At 40.1% G+C, this 23,936-nt stretch overlaps 1 protein-coding gene across 8 annotated transcripts in view; it reads left to right on the top strand.

The window, feature by feature from the left end:
* Positions 1 to 23,936, top strand: part of PLEKHM3 (pleckstrin homology domain containing M3) — a 183,252-nt gene that overhangs the window by 116,673 nt on the left and 42,643 nt on the right. The window contains exons 7-8 of one of the 8 annotated variants that reach the window (XM_059051378.2): positions 633 to 714; positions 4,394 to 5,066. The exons of 5 other annotated variants lie outside the window; for them this stretch is intronic. In XM_059051378.2, the coding sequence (XP_058907361.1) occupies positions 633 to 686 (54 nt within the window). In that variant the 3' untranslated portion in view covers positions 687 to 714; positions 4,394 to 5,066. Of the gene's footprint in view, positions 1 to 632; positions 951 to 4,393; positions 5,370 to 23,936 lie in introns of those variants that run through there. 2 more of the 8 variants (XM_067026704.1, XM_059051361.2) reach the window with 2 other exon arrangements.

Here is a 23,936-nt window from a genome sequence, read left to right as displayed (position 1 = left end):
ACAGCTAGTCTGATTCCAAAAAGGACTTTTGTGGTAGAGCTTCTCTCTCTCCTTTTGTGTGTGTGTGTGTGTGTGTGTGTGTGTGTGTGTGTGTGTTCTCATAACTGTGACTAATTTTAATTCCCATCCCTTTCCATTGGTTTGAATCATTGGCATATACACTTATCCAAGATGATTCCTTGCTGCTCGGGCTCCTGCATGCCTGGAGTTCTGCTAGCATCCCTCCCACAGAATGTGGTTAGGAAACCCAACTCTTCTAGAATTGCCTTTAGCCTAAAGGTTCCCCCCAGCTACTGGAAAGACAGAGAGCAAAAATCTCTGATGCAGCTGACGTTTTAGGTGTGTATATAATTTACCAAATTGTTGGCCACTCAGCTCTTAGTCAGTGGTCACAGAAGGAATTAGCAACCCTCCCCTGCCATCCCAAAACCCGAAGAAGGAAGGGTGTCACTCGGCTTTGGCACAGGCCTGCTGGCGCGGTGTCAGACAGCAGCACAATGGTACATTTTGGCCACAGAAGACTTTGGGGTGGCAGAAAGGGCCAAAATAGTTGTGGCATAAGTTGGCCAAGATATTAAGCAGATCTGAGTTTAATTTAATGTAGAGATAACAACTCTTTTTTTGTTTTCCAGCTGGCTGCTGCTTTCTCTGTCTCCATGGGACCAAAGATTTCAGCCAGGAGTTAGTTCATAAGGGCATTAAAGTCCTTTCAAAGTGAGACATGTAATGGTCTTTACACAGGCTTTCACATTTGGCTGGGCAAGATGGAGTAAGGATAAAAAGGCACATGAAGATCTGGGGGAAGCTGAAAATGGATCTTGAGGCTTGAATTCCTCCTATGCGTTTGCTTAAGCCACATTGCCTGAGCTTAGAATAGAGAGGCAGGCAGTCTGTCTCCTTGGGATAAGGAAGGATTTGGAACTCAGCGACTGTGAGGTCTTGGCCCCTACTGTGTTTTCTGGTTTGTTTTGTTAGCAGGAGCAAGTTATTCTAGTTTCTTGCTTCTGGGGTTTTCTTCTGCACACTTATAAGCTGAGTCTCCACCCCGCTGATGGCAATGGGGTGGATGGAATGGGATAATGAAAGGGGTGGAGAGAGAAGTTGATTCAGCTGCTTAGGATGAGGGAGGCAAAGAAACTTCAGACCTCGGAGCTAGCTTCTGAGTCCATCGAGGGTGGGGAGGGAAGGGGCACGACAAGGACTGAAGTCCTCCCAATACGGGAGACAAGCTGGTCTTTGAGACACTACCGTGGCCAGCACACCAGCTCATTGAATGGTGATTTTATTACCCAGGACATGGTTAAGCTGTAGTATTCATAGTGTTTAGAAAAGTAATCCATGAAGTATAACTGATCAAAAGTCGTGAGATATACCTAAAAATGTTAGAATGGTACATTTTATGCTACATACATTTACCACAATAATAATAATAATGAAAGAATACTCTTAAATGATCATGAGCTTCTCAGGAAAGTACTCCTTGACTATATTTTACAACCTTTCATGTATTTGTTAACTGCCAGGTACTGTGATGCAGTGAATTAAAAATGCACGTAAGGTGAGATACACGTGCCCGTGCCCGGGGGCAGTGTGCTGAAAGAGTCCTCTGAACTGGGCGGAGAGATGCATTTAGGAGGAAGGACCAACCCCTCACATCCAGGGTCCAGAGGGGCTGGCCCAGTGGGGTGTCCTCAGTTCCCAGGCTGGGAGCAGAAAAGGTGGTTTGATGATTCTTGCCAAGACTGCTTTTGCATTCCCAAAATAAAATGTCACCTGAGTTGCTTGGTTCTTAGGCCTGTTCACAAGAGCTTTTTAAAACAATCCACAAGGGAAAGAGTCAACCTTGAATGCAAGTCTTTATGTTATCCATCCTGCTACTAAGAACAGTGCCTGGGCAAGAGGAAGTGCCCAATAAACATGGGTGAATGAATGAATCAGTTATTAGAAGAGGAAGACAGGAATGAGAATGAACTCGAAAGGGGCTGTGCATTACTACAAGCTCTGTTGTTGCATAGTGAGCATTTGTGAACTGAAGTCCTCACCAACATTTTATCTTTTGTTTTTCTCTTGAGTACTATTTGGTCCTGAGTTCAAACACCTGACTTCCCAGTAAACCTTTAAATACTCATGGTCTGTTGTGTGGCTCCAGCATGCCCTCTGAAAGGCAGTTTAGCACAGTAGTTGAGGGTATAATCTGGAGCCAGACAGCCTGGGTTTGCATCTTAGCTGCACTCCTTCCAGCTGTGTGACCTTGAGCAAGTCACTTAAACTGTTATGCCTCAGCTTCCTTACCTGTAAAATGGGTATGATGAAAGTACCTACCTCACAAGATGGTGAAGTTAAGCGAGTTACAAATACATAAAGTACTTGGAAGAATGCCTGACATACAGTGAATGCTCCGTGAATGCTGCTCTTGAAAGTCCCTCACCGTATTATTGACAAGATTCAGCTGATTTACAACACTAATGAGGCTTTAGCGTGCACCCTATGGCCACAGGTGCTTCCTTTCTCTGTGCCTTTTATTCTGACTAGCAGTTCTAGCTATCTGTGAATAGGAAGAACACCTTAACTGACATTAGAAACTCTGAAGTGTTACAAAGGGGATTCCCTCCCTGGACAATTTGACATATATTTCACATCCTAATTCTACCTCTACTACCAATCTTTTGTAGTTTAGACGGCTTCAATTTCTCCATCTCTGACATGGATAATAATTTACCTTACATGACTCATATGGAAACTAATCAAATATATATTGAAATTTTATCAAAGTACCTTAGCAAATTATTAAGTGTAATGAAGATGTGTTCAAATGGCCCAGCACTGATACTGGCATTTTAAAAAATACATTGAAAACAGTAGTTGACTTGTTAATAACCATACTCTTTAAAAGCAGTATTTTAAAGCTAAGTAGTGATACCCCGATAGAAGAAGCAAAAAAAGACAATATGTAGCCATCTTGATATAGAGCAGAAATTCAAAATCAGAGTTTGGTAGGGTGATATTCCTAGGGACATTGCACTTAATGATGGCCTTTGCTACTATCAGGTCTTATAGCATATTCTTTAGTAGTAAATTACTATATATGTAAGTGCACAAATATATATGCAAATACATAGTACACACAGTCATGTATTTAAGGAAATGGTCTCTTCTCCATAATCTGAAGATTCCTGGTAACTCCATTTTAATTTAATAACATACATTCTCACTTGATCTCAACTACCTGCTTCCTAGGATGCCCTATAATTTATACTGTTGACATTACCTTGTGACAGGAATTACGAGCACTACAGCCAGCTTGGGATTCTTACAAAATGAATGAAAAATAAAGAGGAAAAAGCAATAACCATGAATGGGGAGGGGCTGGAGGTGGCAGGAGGAGAAGAGGAGGGTAGCTTGGCCCAGGAGTGGCATTGGAAGTGGGAAAGGAGAGGGAGCTGACTGCCTGGGGACGTGTTATTTTTCCTGTGGCTTCTTGCTCCTCTCCACCCCCACCTCTTCCAGTCTGAGCTTCGAGTACAGTTGAATTTTCACCGCAGAACTTGGCTGGGTCTCCTCAGGGACTTTCTCTTTCCCATCTTTCCATAAATTATAGGTTTGCACATGAGAGCAGAACAGATGATTCCCATTATCTTTTGGGTTGGGTTAGGATTTTTTTTTTTTTTTTTTAAACCTCCTGCCCACTCTCAAATGTGTATCCTAGTTCAGGGAGGTGGAATTTTTATTAACAGTGGCCCATCCACCAACGAATTGCTCCCCTCTTCCTTAATAGGATGGTTTTAATCTGGTTTCCTTGACCAATGTGACTGTGATCATTTTCCTTGGCCTTTAAATACTCTCAGGAAGTCATTGCTGCAGGAGAACAGGGCCTGTCGGAGTTGTTCACCCATAACCCCAGCACCTGGAACCGTGCCCAGCGTCCTGCAGACTCCCCATGAATGTATATGTATTTTGGTGGTAGCATGACATTTCTAGGGCACTATTATACTTTCATAAATGACCCATCAGATCATTGGAAAGGCATCGGACAGATCCAAAAGAGTTAATTTACCCCAGAGCATAGAGGTCATTTATAGGTAGGGTGTAAGGCTCACTAAAAGCTAGAGCCACTGTAAGTAGTTCAGGTTTATTGAGCTCCAACCCTGGGCACTCTTTCTGATTAGATACCCAGACCAGATGCAAACTCAGTAAAGAAAGGGGAAGGGAGAGGGAGGGGATATGGGGATGTATGTATACGCATAGCTGATTCACTTTGTTGCACACCAGAAACTAACACAGCATTGTAAAGCAATTTTACTCCAATAAAGATATTTTTAAAAAGAAATAAAAAGAAAGGGGAAGGGAGTTTACTGCCTTGCATCTGAGTTCATTCTGCTCTTTTTTGGTACAGTTCTCAAGCTAAGCCTTCTAAAAGAAGTAAGTCCTAGGGAAAAGGTGCAAAGGAAAATGAAAAGATGTGACCGACCTAATTCCACTTCCAGAATTTGGAACATTCTATTACTTATAGACATAAGAGTAGAGTGAAGGAATTTTCCCAAAAAATGTCCTTGACTGTATGGAGGAAGAAGAGAAGTAGGAAAGGACAGATAACATTTTTTAAGGAAGAATAATGTTTCATGCTGAATTCTCTAGTAAAGTTGGGAGACCTGCCCGAAAGAGCAAGGAAAATGAGGATGACAACTTGGTCTCATCAGAAGAGAAGGCTAGCAATGAAGAGGGCTGTAGAGAAAAGGGAGGCAAGTTATAAATAGGGGATCATGACAGCAAAAAAGGAAAAGCTGAAATGTTCAACTTGAGACACCAGAGGAAGAGACAGCCAAAGTTGAGTGGAGAGGAAGAGGAGGAAAAAGAGATGTTACCAAGAAGCATGTTGTAGCGATGGAAGAGACTGCCCTACAGTGAATGGACAGAGACTGGAGAAGATATTTTTTAAATGCAGATCCTTTGAATGAGGCCGCCATCAAGTAGACCCATTAGAGGGTCTAGAGATAACTATAAATGTTCAGTTTGACCTTATCTTGTAGTTTAATAAACTAAATATGTACTTGTCCGCTATCTCTTGCCCTAACCTTGACCAAGATCTACTAAATTAATACCCTCTCTTTCTACTTGACTGCCCTGGCAGCGCTGTTGTTCTCACTGTACTAAATATAGTTCCAGGGACAAAAGGGATGAGACACATGAAAGGCAACAGCTTAAGATATGTTAATATATGTCTTTCTTGTTCAAGACCAACTAATCCATCTCAGGAGCCCCCTAGAACTATTGCTTTTTGTTGTTAGCTTATTTATTTGATGATTTGGTGATGAGTAAGTCCTCCTGTACTGTATGTCATAATATAAATTAAATCATAACATGTGAGGGTTAAATCTCCCTACTCTGAGGGTTAAATCGTATGTTAATTCTATTGTTGACTCTAACAAGAGGAGACATTAACTTCATAATTAAAAGCCTAATATATTTGGATGGCCTTGTTTACCTAAGTAGTGACTTGCAGTTAAGATCCTGAAAGCCCTTCTCCATGGTGTAATCTTCTTTTGTGTCAAACACCTTGTGTACTATGCCTTAAAGACAAAGATATATCATTCAGACTTGCTCTTGATCTAGAAAATGGGCCATGGAAGGAAACTTAAACCAGATGAACATTAAGTTGCCTTAGATGCACGAGTACCAAGTTATTCATTTTAATTCAATTTAGCAAAGGAATTGTCATTCTTATTCTCTAGCTACATGTTCTCTCCAGAAATACATTACTGTATCACTATATGCCTGATATAGTCTAACAGGTGCCTAGACCTTTGGTGTTTCTCAGACTGTGGGATAGTAAGGATAACTATTGATATTGACATTTTTAAGCTCTTAATATCTGTTGCTTACCATTCTAAGAGCTTTACCTGTATCTACTCATTTGACTCCCACAATGAAGTGGGTATTACTGTTATCCCCATTTCATAGATAAAAACCTTAAGCAGAGAAGTAAATGACTTGCTCAAGGTCACCAGCTGGTACGTGGGAAAGTCTCAGAATTTGAACCGAGTTAGCCATTGCTCTTAATTACTATGTGAGGATACCTCTGATTCCATGGAATGTCTACCAAAATGATATTAGTTGATATAAGAGATGCTTTTAGGCAGTACATGGTCATAGCATTACATGACATTTAATTACATAATAAGAAAGTTATTCTCTTCAGTTCTCTTCCTGTCCTTGAGGTTATATCAAGCAAAGTTTCATTCTGGTGCTGGTGTGACTTGAACCCCTAACACCTGCATATCTCCCTTTTCAACAGTTAGCTGCAGGCTCAGGGCCTTCTAGCAGTTGGCTTATCTTGATTTCATGGCAAGGGATACTGGCTTTCCAGTTATGGTATTCATATATGACTTTCATTTTTTAATAATTTATTTAAGCAAACAAATGACTCAATTGAAATTAACACAAGTGGAATGCAGCTATGAAAATGTTTGTGAAAGTGTTTCAAATGATTGAAGTTTGGGAAACACTTTCCCAATTCTTCTATTTTGAAATTCACTTTAAAGCAATAGTTTTAGCAAATAGTGAGATCCTTTTCTCTTATCACAGAAAAATAACACCTTCCCTCTGTGGGTTGAGGACTCATCCTGGATGGAGTTTTCACCAGGTCATGCAGAAGAGAGAAAAATATAATGTGGTGAACTTTTTTTTTTTTTTTTTTTTCTTTTTTTGTGGTCCACGGGCCTCTCACCGTTGTGGCCTCTCCCATTGCAGAGCACAGGCTCCGGACACACAGGCTCAGCGGCCATGGCTCACGGGCCCAGCCGCTCCACGGCATGTGGGATCCTCCAGGACCGGGGCACGAACCCACGTCCCCTGCATCGGCAGGCGGATTCTCAACCACTGCGCCACCAGGGAAGCCCGTGGTGAACTTCTAATAATACCACACATATTCAGTTGAAAATGTTTTTCTGATATCATACTGTTTCTACTTTTTTGTTGTTAAAATCCCCTTCCTTTCTTGTGAAATGCTGGTGATAGTAGCTGAAAGGTTTTGTTTTGTTCTTAATGTCCTTACTAGGCAAAATTAAAAACTGGACACTTTTTAAAAATTGTACTGATCCAGAAAACGTGTCGTCTGGGTGCCATTGCTCAGTCACTCTGTTCATGGTATGATTCCTCTCAGTTGCCCAGCAGCCCTGAGTACTTCGGGAAGGGTGATGTGGAATCATGCCAATCCTTTGTAAAGTACATTCAAGCATTTTCTTCAGGGAAATTATTAAATAACTCCTGTTTATGGAATTCTCTTATGTCTGTTCTCTAGGTTTATAGTTTTCCTATTAGTACTGCAATGCTAATTATTAATAAAATAGTTTTTGAAAGATGTAGTATCTGAAATAACTATTGTGAGCAGCCAATCCATTGGAATACTTATACTGGCTAAGATATGTTTATTTCATTTTCACTTCCAAAATGGAAAGTTCAGAGCATAGTTGAGAAATACGTAAGTAGTTATTGTTTTTTTCTTGTTTTGTTTTTCTTTAATGTAGCTACTGTTGTTTCTGGGACTCAGGAGAAAGGGAAGCTAAAAAAATTGGACAGATTTAAGAAGATTTTAAAAGGTTGCTATTTTTCTGTCTCTGTTTCTTCATTGTTTTGACCAACACATTAGTATTTTACATGAGGTTTCAGAGCTGGTCTAGAAAGAGGCTATTTGAAGATACAGAAAGATCTGTAAAAGAGAAAGCAGGGGGCCCAAAATGCCCAAAGTCAAGAAGACTAGAGTTAGAAGGGTTAACTATAGGGCAAAAGCACAAACAAAAAGCAAAGTTCAAGGACTCCAGCAGGATTTAAGGTGGTTTTTCAGAATATGTACGAGTTAGCCAGGGAAGACCTGGCAAGTTCAAGACTAGCATTGGCCAGCAAACCCAAAGCAACAGGATCACTGCCATTGTCACCGCTCTAAGGAAAAGAATATAAACTAGGCTCAGACCAAGACATTCCCAAGCACCTGGATCACTCTCAGTGGATATTACTGGCTTGCACGGAGCTTTTATTTTACTAACTCTAAGATCTCTGAGTAGCCTTCTCCCTTACATGGCTTTCCTTTGTGCCTTAAATGATCTTTATAGGGAGACATGTAGGTTCTCATCCTCATCTACCCTTTGGCCTCAGTTTTAGCAGCAGATGGCAATAGCTTGTTTCTAGTTGAGTCTAAGCCCCATGTCCATGTGCAGTCTTTTATGATCTAGTGCAAGGGGAGCTGCAACAGACCTATCACACTAATGTCATCTTTGTTCTCTTGGGAGTAGCCATGACCCAGAGTACCTGCAGGAGACAGAGCCAGACTGAAATACGTGGATACCCAGGCAGCTAATAATTTGACATCCTACTCGTTGATACTCTTTAAACCTATTTTCAATATGTACTTAAATAGTATTTAATATGTTTAGTAGGTAGGGGAAGAGAAACTGATTTTCTACTAATAAAAATACATATAGGGCTTCCCTGGTGGCTCAGTGGTTAAGAATCCGCCTGCCAATGCAGGGGACACAGGTTCAAGCCCTGGTCCGGGAAGATCCCACATGCCGTGGAGCAACTAAGCCCATGTGCCACAACTACTGAGCTTGTACTCTAGAGCCCACGAGCCACAACTACTGAGCCCGCGTACTACAGCTACTGAAGCCCGCGTGCCTAGAGCCCGTGCTCTACAACAAGAGAAGCTACTGCAATGAGAAGCCCGCGCACCACAACGAAGAGTAGCCCCCACTCACTGCAACTAGAGAAAGCCGGCGCACAGCAACAAAGACCCAACACAGCCAAAAATAAATAAATAAAATAAAATTTTTAAAAATACATATGCACCTCTTTATGTTGAAAATGAGGAATTTATTACATGCTCTGACAGTAACATTATCTTTTTAGCTTATTGAATGGAATTTCTAATAAATGTTTCCATCACTCTTAACTGGATAGTGTTAACCACTCAGACTCTCCAAGAGTATAAGCACCATATTTGAATATAGTTACAAAGTCTTGTTAAAAAATATAAAAGTGGTTTTTTTTTATGACTTTCATGTCAGCAAAATGTTTTTAGCTTTTCTATATACCAGATCTTGTCATCTGAGACTAGAGATGGTTTTACATCTTCCTTTTCAATCTGGAGTTTAAAATTTCTTTTTCTTGCCTAATTACCCTGGCTAGAACCTCTAGTACAGTGTTGAATAGATGTGGTGAGTCTGTTCATGATCTTAGAGGAGAAAGCATTTAGTTTTTCACCATTCAGGATGAAGTGACTTTTTCATAGACAGGTAATTTCCTCAACCTAATACAGGCTTCTTTTCCTAGTTTGTTGAGTGTTTATCATGAAGAGGTGTTGGATTTTGTCAACTGCTTTTTATACATCAATTGAGATCATTATGTGGTTTTTGTCCTTTATTCTATTAATGTAATTTAATGTAATCAAACTATTACATTGTTTGATTTTCAGATGTTAAACCAACCTTGCATCCCTGGGACAAATCCCAATTGATCATAGTATATAATTCTTTTTATATGTTGCTGGATTCAATTTGCTAGTATTTTATTGAGGATATTTGCATCTTTTTCCAACTTTTCTATAGTTCTTATTTTCTCTAGGTTTTTTGTTTGTTTGTTTGTTTTTTGCGGTACGCGGGCCTCTCACTGCTGTGGCCTCTCCCGTTGCGGAGCACAGGCTCCAGACACGCAGGCTCAGAGGCCATGGCTCACGGGCCCAGCAGTTCCGCGGCATGTGGGATCTTCCCGGACCGGGGCACGAACTCGTGTCCCCTGCATCGGCAGGCAGACTCTCCATCACTGCGCCACCAGGGAAGCCCTTCTCTAGGTTTTTTGTTTGCAATTTTCAGGGAATCAGTTGAGTTTAGTCTTTATTTCACAAAAATTAATCTCTTGCACCAGTGTTAGTTGACTGCTACTTCAGATGACTGTCAGCTGCTTCATTGCAGAACTATTTTCCTGGCTTGTAGTTGCTCTGTACACCTTACACATGCTTACTACCAAAATGCTCAGTACTCTATATAAGGAAGTTGTTTTAAAATTTCATTGCTATCTTCTTATCCTCAAGTGGGACTAGTGCACAATTACCAGTAATTTAAGGAGTGACTATGGAAACCCAGCATCACTGGCACCTTATTTCCAGTTTATTTGGTGAGAATGTAGTACCGTTTACCAGTTCACGCCCCAGGACTGGCTGGGCCACACCTTAATCCAGCTCCAGGGGCTTAGAAGAACCTCATCATCGGATTCTGGCGTTAGGGTTCATAGTCCCTGATGGTCAGAATAGATCTAAGGCCACAGAAGAGAGCTCTCTGGGATTCTTTCCATTTTGTGTTGTGCCAGCCACTGTTTTGGAAAGCATAGTCACAAAACAATACTCACATCTTATCTTCCCTTTTCAGTTATTTTCTTTGGGAGAAAGGAGACAGAACACCTAACTGAACACATGGTACCAAAGCCTTGCCAATTGGTGGTGAGGTCACATGGGTGGAGCTTCCCAAGTTTTGAGTGCATGTTTCCACCTGACTGAGCTGGTTGAGCAGGTATAGCAGGTACCAAGACATAGACTTGGATCTGCCTTTTAATCTGGACTAACTACATCAGTGGAAAATGATTTTTGTTATTTGATTAGAGCTGTAGGAGTAGCCAACTCTCGTTGTAATAGCTCAGGCCTTTTATAACTGTTTTCGGAGAGAGAAAAGAAAACAAAAGAACAACTCTGACCATGGTCTAAAGCCAGGCTTCTGTCACTGAGCAATAAAGAAAAAGCTCAAGTAGCCCTTGCATAAGTGGGAATTTGTGGTTTCTAAAGCTGCCCATTCCCCAAATGACTAAAATATGTTATTGGCATTTGGCACTGTTTCCTATGTTTTGCTCTCCTTAAATTTCTCTTTAAAAGAGTTTGAGTTTAAGGGCAGAACCACTGAAAAATGCAATTTAATCATAGAACTGTGAAAGGCCAGCCCAGTATTAACCCCAGGATGCCCTGTTTTGTTTTGTTAAACCAGAACTTTGAACCAGGCTTATTCTCAGGGGGTGCTGGAAAGGCTAAGGGTAGGCAGGAGGGAAGGAAAAGAGGGAGGCAAAGGAAAGAAAATGAGTAGGCCAGACCAGCCCTGGGATGGCTCTGCCATGCACCAAGGGCTTTGCTCCCTCACTAGGCAAAGTGACTCCGAGATTTACACTGGAATGAGTAGGAGAAAGGGAATGGAAAGGGAAACTGAAGGAGAACCCAGAGCCAGGGGGAAGAGTGAGAGGGCTCAGTGGCAGAACAGTCTCCCATACCGCAGGCTGTCAGGGGACAGAACACAAAACTTCCAGGGGCCTCTTGGCCCCATCACTTTTTAAAAAGTGGTGTTTTTCTCCCAGATTATAACAGTATACTCACTGCAGAGAATTTGGGAAGTCTAGGCAGTTACTGAGAGAAAATAACCATCCTGGCAGCATGGCAGAGAGGTTCAGATCGCAGCCCTCGAAGACCTGAGTTTGAGCCCCACTACTCAGTGTCCTCATCTATAAAAGCAGGGGTGGCGAGATCCCTGCACTGATGATGTGAGGATTGAAGGAGGTCACAGACCTGGCCAGGGCTAGTTGCTGCTGCTGCTATCAGAAGCCCCCACCACAGTTAACACTGAGACACACATCCAGCGAGTTCTTTTCTATGCATTCATAGGTATGAAACATGGCCATTCTTTACAGCATATAAATTTTTATCTTGCTTATAACTTAAAAATACCCACTGCTTCTGAAGATTGTTAATTCCTATGTTAAGATCCCATTGCTGTAGTTAGTTTAACCTCCTTTTATTGGACATTTTGGGGTTTCCAATTTTGTATTATTATAAATAATACTATGATATACATCCTTGTGCCAGAATCACTTAGTTTCTCACTATTTAAGATAAATTCACCTGAGTAACTACTAGAGTAGAGAGTTTGAACTTTTTAAAAGCTTTAGATACAATTTACTGTATCTATACCCACACCAACAGTGTAAGCAAATTCTCTTTGTAGCACTGGAGCATTAGCCATTGTCATTTAAAAACTGCAACTCTTTGGTAATATTACAGGCAAAAAAAAATTTCTCCTTTTTGACTTTGCATATCTACTTTTTATGATTTGTGAGGCTGAACATTTTTATATGTTTATTGCTAATTCCATTTTTTTAAAAAAATAAATTTATTTATTTATTTATTTTTGACTGTGTCGGGTCTTCGTTTCTGTGCGAGGGCTTTCTCTAGTTGTGGCGGGGGGCCTCTCACTATCGCGGCCTCGGCCTCTGTTGTTGTGGAGCACAGGCTCCAGACGCGCAGGCTCAGCAGTTGTGGCTCACGGGCCCAGCTGCTCCGCGGCATGTGGGATCTTCCCAGACCAGGGCTCGAACCCGTGTCCCCTGCACTGGCAGGCAGATTCTCAACCACTGCGCCATCAGGGAAGCCCCAACTAATTCCATTTTTTTTAATGAGTTGTTTGATTATATCTTTTGCCCACTTGGGGGTAGGCTGTTTTTTCAGTTATGTGAGCTCCTTCTATATTAGGCTATCAACACTTGATGTGTGATATTTTCCCTAGTTGGTTGTTTGCCCTTGAATTTTATATATGATGTTTTTTGGTAAATAGAAGTTTAACTCTTATGTTTCCAGATCTGTCCATTTTTCCCCTTCTGAGATATTTTTCCATGGCTTTAAAGCCTGAAAAGCCTGTCACCATGCTTAGATCAAATAATGATCGTTTGCATTTTCTTGCCTTTTAAAAATAATTTCATGTTTAATAATTTAATAAATGTCCAGGATTTATTCTACTTCATGATATAAAGTGAGGATGTAGTTTGATTTTCCCCCAAATGGGTAAGCAGTCATTTCAGCTCCTTTTTAAAAATAATCCATCCTTCCTGTGCTACTTTTTATTCCATATTTATCATAATCTAATTACCTGTGTGTTCTGGGATCTGTTTCTGAGCAGTCACTTCCACTTCCTCAATAGCAATTCTGATGCCAGCACCAATTATTTGAATTGTATGATATATTTTGATGTCTGGCAGTGTAAGTACAATCTCATGTTCTCGTTTTACAAAACTGATTTATTATGCCCATGCTTTTATTCTTGTAGATCAACTTTGGAATCACCTTGTCTACCCAATATACTTTGTAAATTATTTTAATAATTGTGCTGATTCGGAGTTGGATTTCTGTACTTTTTCTTAACAATGAGAATTTTTGGCTTGGGACTTAAAACATGTATGTAGTTTAAATTTATGAAGAAAAATGTGCTAAAGAATCAAGTGACTTATTTTATAATCTTAAATACAAGTATGATTGAATGACCACAACCGAATGCTGCCATAGTTTGTCGGGAGGTCGTTGCAGAGCCAGCCACTTCCCAAGTTGTGAGACGTATACAGATTGCACATTAATACTCACTTTTGAGGTACCGAAGGAACTGAACATGTACCAAATGTTCAAATGCTTTGGTATTTTTCATTCTGCATAATCAACAAGAATGTTAGCTATTCCAATGATAAAATGCTCCTCAAGATCAGTTCAAAAATTGCCCACTATGGCCTTTCCAGCTGCCAAAGAACTCATCCTCCAATTGTCCTCATGTTTGAGGAGCTGGCTAGCTCATCCCTCAGGAATTATCCATGTCCCAGGAGTGCACGAATCACACAGCCCCAAGAGGTTCTGCTAAAGTACACATGGTGTTTAACTGGCAGCAACTTCTCCATTTGCCCTCTGTGTTCATGCCATTAGCCCATAACCCCATCTGGCCAAAGACTTGCCATTTTGTTTGGACAGAGTTGCCATCTAAATATTTGATTCCATGGCCTGCCCTAGGAATATTCCAGAAGTACTCAGTTTCAGCTTTGTTAATGCAGAGTTTGAATGCACTTGGAAAGGCCTAGAATAGACATAGAGCAAGAGCCATTCTTCCTTAACTAGTCATCTGTTTATACCTGTGGAAAGCAGCAGAGCAAGATGGGTAAATTGGTGGCCAGAGTCGAAAAGGCCTTAGAAACTAGGTAACACTTGAGCCAGGTATGAGAGCATGTGACTTGAGGGGAATGACAGCCGAATAGGAAGAGTCACACACTGCACTCAGACGACCCAGTTCAGACTCCAGCTTTGATGAGCTCTCTGACCATGAAACAAGTCCCGTAATCTTCCTGTGTCTCAGTTTACTTATATGTAAGATGAGTATGATACTATTTTGGACAGTTGCAGTAAGAATTGGAAATAGATACAGAAGTATCCAGAACTCAAACATGGTCATAGCAATGAATGGTAGTTATTTAGAGAGCAGGAGATTGATGCATGGCAGATAAAAACCGGAAGCAAGTGTGGAAAGACAGGCTGTAACTAGCTTGTGGGAAGCCCTTGTAGGGCCTGCTAAGGAGTTGAGACCTCATCCCATAGGGGCTGAAGAGGCCTGCAGGAGTTTTCATTAAAGAAATGCCGGCTCTAGGATGGCACTAAAGCCTAATGTGGGGCTTCCCTGGTGGCGCAGTGGTTGAGAATCCGCCTGCCGATGCAGGGGACACAGGTTCGTGCCCCGGTCCGGGAAGATCCCACATGCCGCGGAACTGCTGGGCCCGTGAGCCATGGCCGGTGAGCCTGCGCGTCCGGAGCCTGTGCTCCGCAACGGGAGAGGCCACAACAGTGAGAGGCCCGCTTACTGCAAAAAAAAAAAAAAAAGCCTAATGTGTAGCACTTGGGCTCTGGAAACCCAGCTCCCTACTCTACACATCCAAGCTGGGTGACATTGGGCAAATGACTCAATCCTTCTAAGCCTCAGTTCTATCACCTGTAAATTGGTTACGATAAAAATACTGACCTTCAGGTGTCTTGCAAATAATAATAGTTATGTATTTAATGCTCCCTGTGTGCCTGCCAACGTTCTAAGTGCTTGACTTGCGTTATCTTAAAGGAGGTCATGAATTTAAAAGCTTAGGACAGTGATTGGCACATATTAACAGTTAATCACTGCTGTGAGGGTGGTGCAACAGCTGATGTCATTATTCTTATTGTTCGGTCAAATCCGTATTTTAGTAAGATCCTTCTGGTGATGGCATAGAGAATGGGCTGCAGTGGTTGAGGCTAGAGGCCAAGAGAACAGGTATTTTCACACACACGTTTAAAAGGTCACTGAGCTGCATACTTCAGATACGTGCATATTACCTCATGTATGTTATACCTCAGTTTAAAGAAATGTAATAAAAGAGGTAACCAATGAAAACTCTTCTTCTGGTTTACATATGCTGCTCTACAACTGCTTGGAGTTTCAATTAGCTGAGCTCTCTTCACTTAAAAAAAAGTGGTGGGGTAGGCATTGTGAGGGACTAAGTGAAACCCTTTTTCAATGAACCATGCTCCTGAGGGACAGGAAGCCCAAGGAAAACAAACCTCTACAACTCATACAAAATTCTGACCTAGTGGAGAGTTTCCCTTTGCTAGAGCTGCCTACCAGCAGTAATGAATGAATCTAGAGGAGAGTCTCTCTCTTCTTCCAGCCCAGTGGTACAGAGATGATAGAACCAAGAAAGGCAGGCCACCAGGGTGGTGTGGAGACGGGTGTTAGACACTGGACCAGATGACAGACCGTCCACCCTCAGCCCTCCGGAAAGTTGACTGTTTACCGGGCTTCCCACCTGAGGGGACTTTTCCATTTAGATTTTGCTGAACCTCTAAACGTGTCACAGGTGGCAATGCTATTCCGAATGCTTTTCTCTTTGAACCTAATCTTATCTTTGAATGTCCTCCTGTTGTAAAGCCACCATTTTCATTTCTTTCTTAAGGCCAAGTCCAAGGCACGTCAGTCAGTATGTTGACCTTTTCTTGGACTGACACCAAACTAAGTGGTAAAAGTGTTCAGACTGGGCAACATACTTCTCCTGCACAGCGCCCTGGGTGATGTGAAATGATTGTGACCTCTGAATGGATGGGGAGTGGATTTTTTAAATCTGATACCAACTCTGTTTCTCCTCCTGTTGATTACAAAAACACAATCTAAAATGATTGGAATGTCGAGACCAACCAGCTGATCAAAATCAAGTAACATGCCTCGGGATGGAGCAGTGAGGGGAAGGTCATTTCTGATAGGTCAGGAGGGAAAAAGCCCTGGCCCAGCAAAGCTGGAGAAGGGCATTTAAAACATTTAAGTGAGATTTGTAAAAACTTCAATATTCATCCTAAACCAACTGCTTACTTACTAACTCCCAGTTAGGTATTTAAGAAGATAAGATTAAATGTCTAGAATTCAGTGATAATTATGTAAACAAAAACCAACCTTAAATTGCCTAGTACTAGATATGGCTATTGACACTATGCATATCTTATAAATCATTCTAATTGAACAGGGCAATGTTACCTTCTGAAACCTAAAAAAACCCATAAGTCAGGGAACATTCTGATTAGACAGACAGGTCTCCTTGGATACAAGCATTGAGTCTATGTGGCCATGACAGGTTCACTGATAGGCAATTTTCAAGAACTTTTGTGAAAATAAACATGAAGATAAGTGAAAACACAGGTCATATAATACCGAAAAAATGAAGGTTCTCTACATTTTCATAATGCTTATATACATGCATATGCAAATTACATTTATTTATTTCTAAAGCCATGCTTTGTAGCACTGTCATTGTTTTTTTAACAATTTAAGCATTTATTATAAAAGTGGCAATTCATATTAATTTAAACTTTAAAAAATACAAAATTATATACATATATATTTTTGAAGGTGCAAAAAGGTTTATTACTTACATAATTGAGGTTTATGCGATGAGCAGAGCAGTCTCAAGCTGGTTCAAAATGGCTGGAGAGAGCAAGGAAAGCAGACTTGCTTGAGGCTTTTATTGTGGTTAGGGGGTGGGCCTGGGTGAGGACTGACATAGAAAGACAGGAGATTGGGTGGTTTGAATCTCCTGTAGGTGCTTGGGCTTCCCTATCAGCTTGCCCAGGTGTGAGGCTTAAAAGCTATTTGCAGTCAAACATCAAAAGAGTTTAACTTTTTATTACAAATATCATTCACACAATCACCAACATGCTCTTCCAATATTATCACTAAATTTTTTCTTAAAATTTTTCTTCCCTTTCCACTCTTACTATTACTCCTTTACTTTTAAGAAGTTATCATCTTTATCTTAATCTCTCTGATAGATTTTTTAAATCGAGGTATAATTGACATATAACATTATATTAGTTTCAGGTTGCGCAATGTAATTTCCAATATTTGTATGTCTCGCAAAATGATCACCACAGTAAGTCTAGTTAACATCCATCACCACACAGTTACAAAATTTTTTTCTTATCATAAGAAATTTTAAGATCTACTCTCTTAGCAACTTTCAAATATGCAATACAGTATCATTAACTATAGTCATGATGCTGTAAATTATATCCACGTGACTTATTTTATAAATGGAAGTTTGTATACGGTTGGCCAAAAAGTGCCTTTGGTTTTTTTTTTTTTTTTGCCGTACGCGGGCCTCTCACTGCTGTGGCCTCTCCCGTTGCGGAGCACAGGCTCCGGACGCGCAGGCTCAGCGGCCATGGCTCACGGGCCCAGCCGCTCCGCGGCATGTGGGATCTTCCCGGACCGGGGCACAAACCCACGTCCCCCGCATCGGCAGGCGGACTCTCAACCACTGCGCCACCAGGAAAGCCCCACGCCTTTGGCTTTTAAGTAAAAATAAAAGATACATTTTTCATTTTCACCAAGAACTGTATTGAACAACGTATTCACCCTTTTGTTTCACTACCTTCTGCCATTTTTCAGGCAACTTCATTATTCTGTCTTCCCAAAACTTTTTATCTTTCTGAGCAAAGAACTGTTCCAGGTGCCTTTTACAGTCTTCCAGGGAATTGAAACTTTTTCTATTAAGAGATTTTGTAAAGACCTAATTAAATGGAAATCCGAAGGTGCAAAGCCTGGTGAATACAGCGGATGAATCAGAACTTCCCAGCCAAGGTGTAACAGTTTTTGCCTGGTCATCAAAGAAACATGAGGTCTTGCGTTATCCTGATGGAAGATTATGCGTTTTCTGTTGACTAATTCTGGACGCTTTTCATCGAGTGCTGCTTTCGGTTGGTCTAACTGGGAGCAGTTCTTGGGGGATTTCTTTCTTTCTTTTTTCTTTCTTTTTTTTTTTTTTGCGGTACGCGGGCCTCTCACTGTTGTGGCCTCTCCCGTTGCGGAGCTCAGGCTCCGGACGCGCAGGCTCAGCGGCCATGGCTCACGGGCCCAGCCGCTCCGCAGCATGTGGGATCCTCCCAGACTGGGTCACGAACCCGTGTCCCCTGCATCGGCAGGTGGACTCTCAACCACTGCGCCACCAGGGAAGCCCCTGGGAGCAGTACTTGTTGGAATTAATCGTTTGGTTTTCCAGAAGGAGCTCATAATAGAGGACTCCTTTCCAATCTCACCGTATACACAACATCGCCTTCTTTAGATGAAGACCGGCCTTTGGTATTGTTGGTGGTGGTTCATTTCACTTGTCCCATGATCTCTTCCATTCCACATTATTGTACAGTATCCACCTTTCATCACCCGTCACAATTTGTTTTGAAAACAGAACATTTTCATTACGTTTCAGTAGAGAATCGCATGCGGAAATACGGCCAAGAAGGGTTTTTTTCACTTATGTGGAACCCAAACAATAAAGCCATTAACATAACCAAGCTGGTGCAAATGATTTTCATCGCTTAATTGGGATATTTTGAATAAGTCGGCCATCTCCCAGGTGGTATAACGTTGATTGTTCTCAATTAATGTCTCGATTTGATCCCTATCAATTTCAAGTGGTCTACCCAACCGTGGAGCATCGTCCAGGGAGAAATCTCCAGCATGAAACTTCACAAACCACTTTTGGCACATTCGATCAGTCACAGCACCTTCTCCATACACTGCACAAATCTTTTTTTTTTTTTTTGCGTTTCCATTGTGTTTTTACCTTTCTTGAAATAATAAAGCATAATATGCCAAAAATGTTGTTTTTCTTCCATCTTCAGTATTAAAATGGCTACACAAAAATTCACCAGTTTTGATCTTTTTCTCTTTTATTTTTTAAAATAAATTTATTTATTTATTTTTGGCTGTGTTGGGTCTTCACTGATGCGCATGGGCTTTCTCTAGTTGTGGTGAGCAGGGGCTACTCTTTGTTGCAGTGTGCGGGCTTCTCATTGAGGTGGCTTCTCTAGTTGCGGAGCATGGGCTCTAGGCGCGTGGGCTTCAGTAGTTGTGGCTCGTGAGCTCTAGAGCGCAGGGTCAGTAGTTGTGGAGCACAGGCTTAGTTGTTCCGCGGCGTGTGGGATCTTCCCGGACCAGGGCTTGAACCCATGTCCCCTTCATTAGCAGGCGGATTCTTAACCACTGCGCCACCAGGAAAGTCCCGATAAGTCTTTTTTAAAATGCACGCTAATATGACAGCTGTCACAATACAATCTAACAAAATTGTTTTGAATGCAGTTAAAGACAACTAAGTGCTACTATAGCCATCTTATGGAAAAAAACAAACGAACTTTTTGGACAATCCAATATTAAATTATTTCCTTAAGATATATTCCCCAAAATGGCATCCCAATACCTTTTAACTCCCTTCACCTTCTTCACTTACCCCCCACCTATTGTCTCTGGCAACCACCAATCTCTTTTATGTATCTGTAAGCTGGTTTGTTTTGTTTTAGATTCCAAATATGAGTAAGATCATACAGTATTTGCCTTTCTCTATCTGACTTATTTCACTTAGCATAATGCCTTCAAGGTCCATCCACGTTGTCGCAAATGACAAGGTTTCATTCTTTTTCATGGCTGAATAATAGACCATTGTGTGTGTTTGTATACACAGTATATGTATACACACTATATATATATGTATATACACTATATATATGTATACACACACACACCACATCTTTATCCATTTATCCATCACTGGACACTTAGGTTGCTTCCATATCTTGGCTATTGTAAGTAACGCTACAGTGAACATGGGGGTGCATATATCTTTTCAAGTGAGTGTTTTTGTTTTCTTTAGATAAATGCCCAGAATTGGAATTACTGTATGATATGGTAGTTCTATTTTTAATTTTTTGAGGATCCTGCATACCATTTTTTATAATAACTGCACCAATTTACATTCTCACCAACAGTGCACACGGGGTTCCCTTTTCTCCACATTCTCACCAGCACTTGTTATTTGCCTTTTTGGTAATAGCCATTCTAACAGGTGTGAGGTGGTATCTCATTTTGGTTTTGATTTGCATTTCCCTGATGATTGGTGACGATGATCACCTTTTCATGTAACTGTTAGCCATCTGTATGTCTTCTTTGGAAAAATGTCTATTCATATCCTCTGCCCATTTTTAAATTAGATTTTTTTTTTTTTTTTTTGCTATTGAATTGTGTGTGTTCTTTATATATTTTGGATATTAACCCCTTATCAGATATATAACTTGCAATTATTTTCTCCCATTCAGGGGCTGCCTTTTCATTTGTTGATGGTTTTCTTTGCTGTGCAGTAACTTTTTAGTTTGATATAGTCTCACTTGTTTATTTTTGCTTTTGGTGCCTTTGCTTTTGGTGCCAGATTTTAAAAGTCATCTCCAAGACCGATGTCAAGGAGCTTACTGCCTATGTTTTCTTCTAGGAGTTTTATGGTTTCAGGTCTTCCATTCAAGTCTTTAATACATTTTGAGCTAATTTTGTAAATGGTGTAAGACAGTGGTCCAGTTTCATTCTTTTGCATGTGGCTGTCCCGTTTCCCCAGCACCATTTATTGAAGAGGCTTCCCTTTCCCCATTATATATTCCTGGCTCCTTTGTCATAAATTAATTGACCATATATGCATGGGTTTATTTCTATTCCATTGATCTATGTGTCTATTTTTATGCCAATCCCATACTGTTTTGATTACTATATAGCTCTGTAACATAGTTTGAAATCAGAGCCGGTTATGCTTCCAGCTTTCTCAAGATTGCTTTGGCTATTCAGGGTCTTTTGTGGTTCCATGCAAATATTTCGATTGTTTGTTCTGTTTCCGTAAAAGATGCCATTGGAATTTTGATAGGGATTGCATTGAATCTGTATATTGTTTGGGGTAATATGGACATTTTAACCATATTGATTCTTCCAATCCATGAGCATGAAATATCTGTCCATTTATTTGTAACTTCAATTTCTTTCATTAATGTCTCAGTTTTCAGTGTACAAGTCTTCCACTTCCTTGGTTAAATTTATTCTTAGGTATTTTATTCTTTTCGGTGCAATGATAAATGGGATTATTATCTTAATTTCTCTGGTGGTTGCAGAATTCTCTTTTTAACATCCGCCTTTCTCTCCCTCACATCCCACTCTGCAGAGGTAGCTTTTGTTTAACTATAGCCAGTCTGTCTTCTTCCAGACCTCTCTATACACAAATGTGAATATTTAATTTTTTTGCAAATGGGATCAGTACTACCTTTTTGCGTCTTGCCTTTTCCACTTAAGATTATACTGTGGACATCTGGACATATGTGCACGTTCAGTATACATAAAGGTTTACCTCATCCTTTTATTAGCTGCATAGTATAGAGTTACCTTGATTTTTAATCTGTGACGTTTTTCTCTATTAGAACCAATAATGCAGTGAACACACTCATACATTTTCTTGTACCCTTGTGTGAATGAGTCTGTAGGGTAAGTTCATTAACATGAGACTACCAGGTCAAAGGATATGCATGCTTTGCAGTTTGATGTATATTGCCACTTGCCTTCTGAAAAGGTGGAACCAATTTTTACTTCCATTCAATGTCTTGAGAATGACTGTTTTCCTCCACCCACATTAACTTTCTGTGTAAACAATATTTTTAATCCTAGCCATTCTGATAAATAAAAAATAACTTCACACTGTGATTTTGATTTTTTCATTGTAAGTAAGGTTGAATATCTTTTTTATATTATATTGGCTATATGTAGTTTTGTGAATTGCCTTTTTATTTCATTAACCTGTAATTAAATTATATTAAGGAAATTGGCATTCTTTTTACATAAATAGGAAATATATTTCCCAGTTTTCTGTTATGTGACTTTGTAAATGGTGTTTTGTACTGTACTGATTTTTAATTTTGTATATTCAGATTTATCACTTTTTTATGGTTTCTAAGATTACAAAATACTTACTCCACATAAACGTTTTTCTAACATTTTTCTCTAATACTTTTATAGTTTAAAAATACTTTCATGGTTTACTTTTTATATTTAAATCTTCCATTTATCTGGAATTACATTTTTTATGAAATGAGTTAGAGATTCAGCTTTATTTTTTCCCCTGATGGCCTACCAGTTGTCCCAACATCATTTATTAAATAATTTACCTCTCCTCACTTTTATTGTGTACTAAATTCCCATATGTATTTGAATCCACACCCTGGGTATACAGATATCCAACATAAACAGCACAAACACAGCAGATAATATTCTCAGAAGACAGGATGTATGAAGTCATAATCAGTACTGACGGGTGGTTTGGTACTTGTTGACACCTTGAGGCAAAGAATAAAAAGTACCCACATTCTTAAGACAATGGCATGCAAGCTAATAAAGAGCACCTATTTCAATTTATATGCAGGGTTTGTTTTTCCTCACATCAGTAACCCAGCAATTTATTAGATCACAACCTTCTAGCCAGGAACTCAGTTTGGTTTCTCATTTAATCTTAGGCATTTCTGGTCTCATAAAAGCTGTTAAGTAATAATAATGTTGACCACTTATTTTGTACTTTTCATCCCTAAGTTCTATCTAAACATTAACTAATTAAATGCATTGATGAAAGGAAGGGATTTGCAGACTTCTTCAGGAAAACTGATATCTGGTTGCACACCTGGGAGGGGAAGATTCCTAAAAAGCATTAACTCCCTCTTTGAATGGTGCTCAGCCAGCAGAGGAATAAAAAGCTGGTGACATTATTTCACTTCTTTTGAAAATTTCCTTGGGTATCTTCTAATTAGTCTGGTTAAACTCACCTTTTATCTATCTCCCCAGATATTTCCTTTCTACATTCCTGGGGGTATTCAACAAGCTTCTTTTGATGTTTTCCCTGTCTGTTAATCACAAAATCATAGAATTTTCAAGCTGAGAGAAATCCTTACTGATCATCTAGTTTTGAATGACTTAGTGTGATCACTTTATTTTGTAGATGAGGAAACTGAGGCATGGAGAAGTTAAGTGACTTATTAATAAGGTCAGACAGCTTAGTGGGGACAAAACTGGGAATAGAAGCCAAGATGTCTAGCTCCCATTTCAGATCTAACTCAGCTTCAATCCTTTTTTTTTTTTTTTCCCCTCTTTGTGATCATCTGAATTGCTTTTCCCTTTTCTTTAACCTTTTTTTTTTTTTTAACTCCACCCTTTCTGTACTTCTTCTTCCCTTCTTTCTGCCTTTTATGTCTCTCCTAACCCTTAGTGGGTCATTCCCTTATATGATCAGGGAATATTGCTCCTATTTCTCCTCTATTTCTCTGTCCCTTTAAACATGGGGTCTTTTGTTGTTTTTCTGTTAAGATGTCCTCCGTTGGCCTCTACTCAGGTCCTCTCTGAAAAGCAGTATTTCTTCAATTTCTCCCACATATGCGCATTCGGGGAGTTGCTTTGTTTTGCTTTGGGTTTTTCCAGCTGTAGTTGCTTCTTCCTTTAATTAAATTACTTCTCTAGTTTTGGTAAATAGCCTAGGGTTTAAGTTGATGTTAAGTCCATTTTCATCACAGAATTTCATGTTACTTTAATCGATGAATTTCCCAGTCATTCACTCAATAATAAGAATCATACTCCATGTTCAGAAATTCACACAAGATGTGACCACTTAAGAGAATTTTCATACAAGTAGTAAGTATGTTGGACAGTAAATCTTTACATAAGCCAATGACAAATCCAGTTCAGATCAGGACTGTGGGAGTA

The sequence above is a fragment of the Kogia breviceps genome, chromosome 2 (genome assembly GCF_026419965.1).
Source record: "Kogia breviceps isolate mKogBre1 chromosome 2, mKogBre1 haplotype 1, whole genome shotgun sequence".
NCBI lineage: Eukaryota > Metazoa > Chordata > Mammalia > Artiodactyla > Physeteridae > Kogia > Kogia breviceps.
The sequence above is the reverse complement of the archived record's forward strand: the minus strand, read 5'-3'. Positions and strand labels throughout refer to the sequence as shown.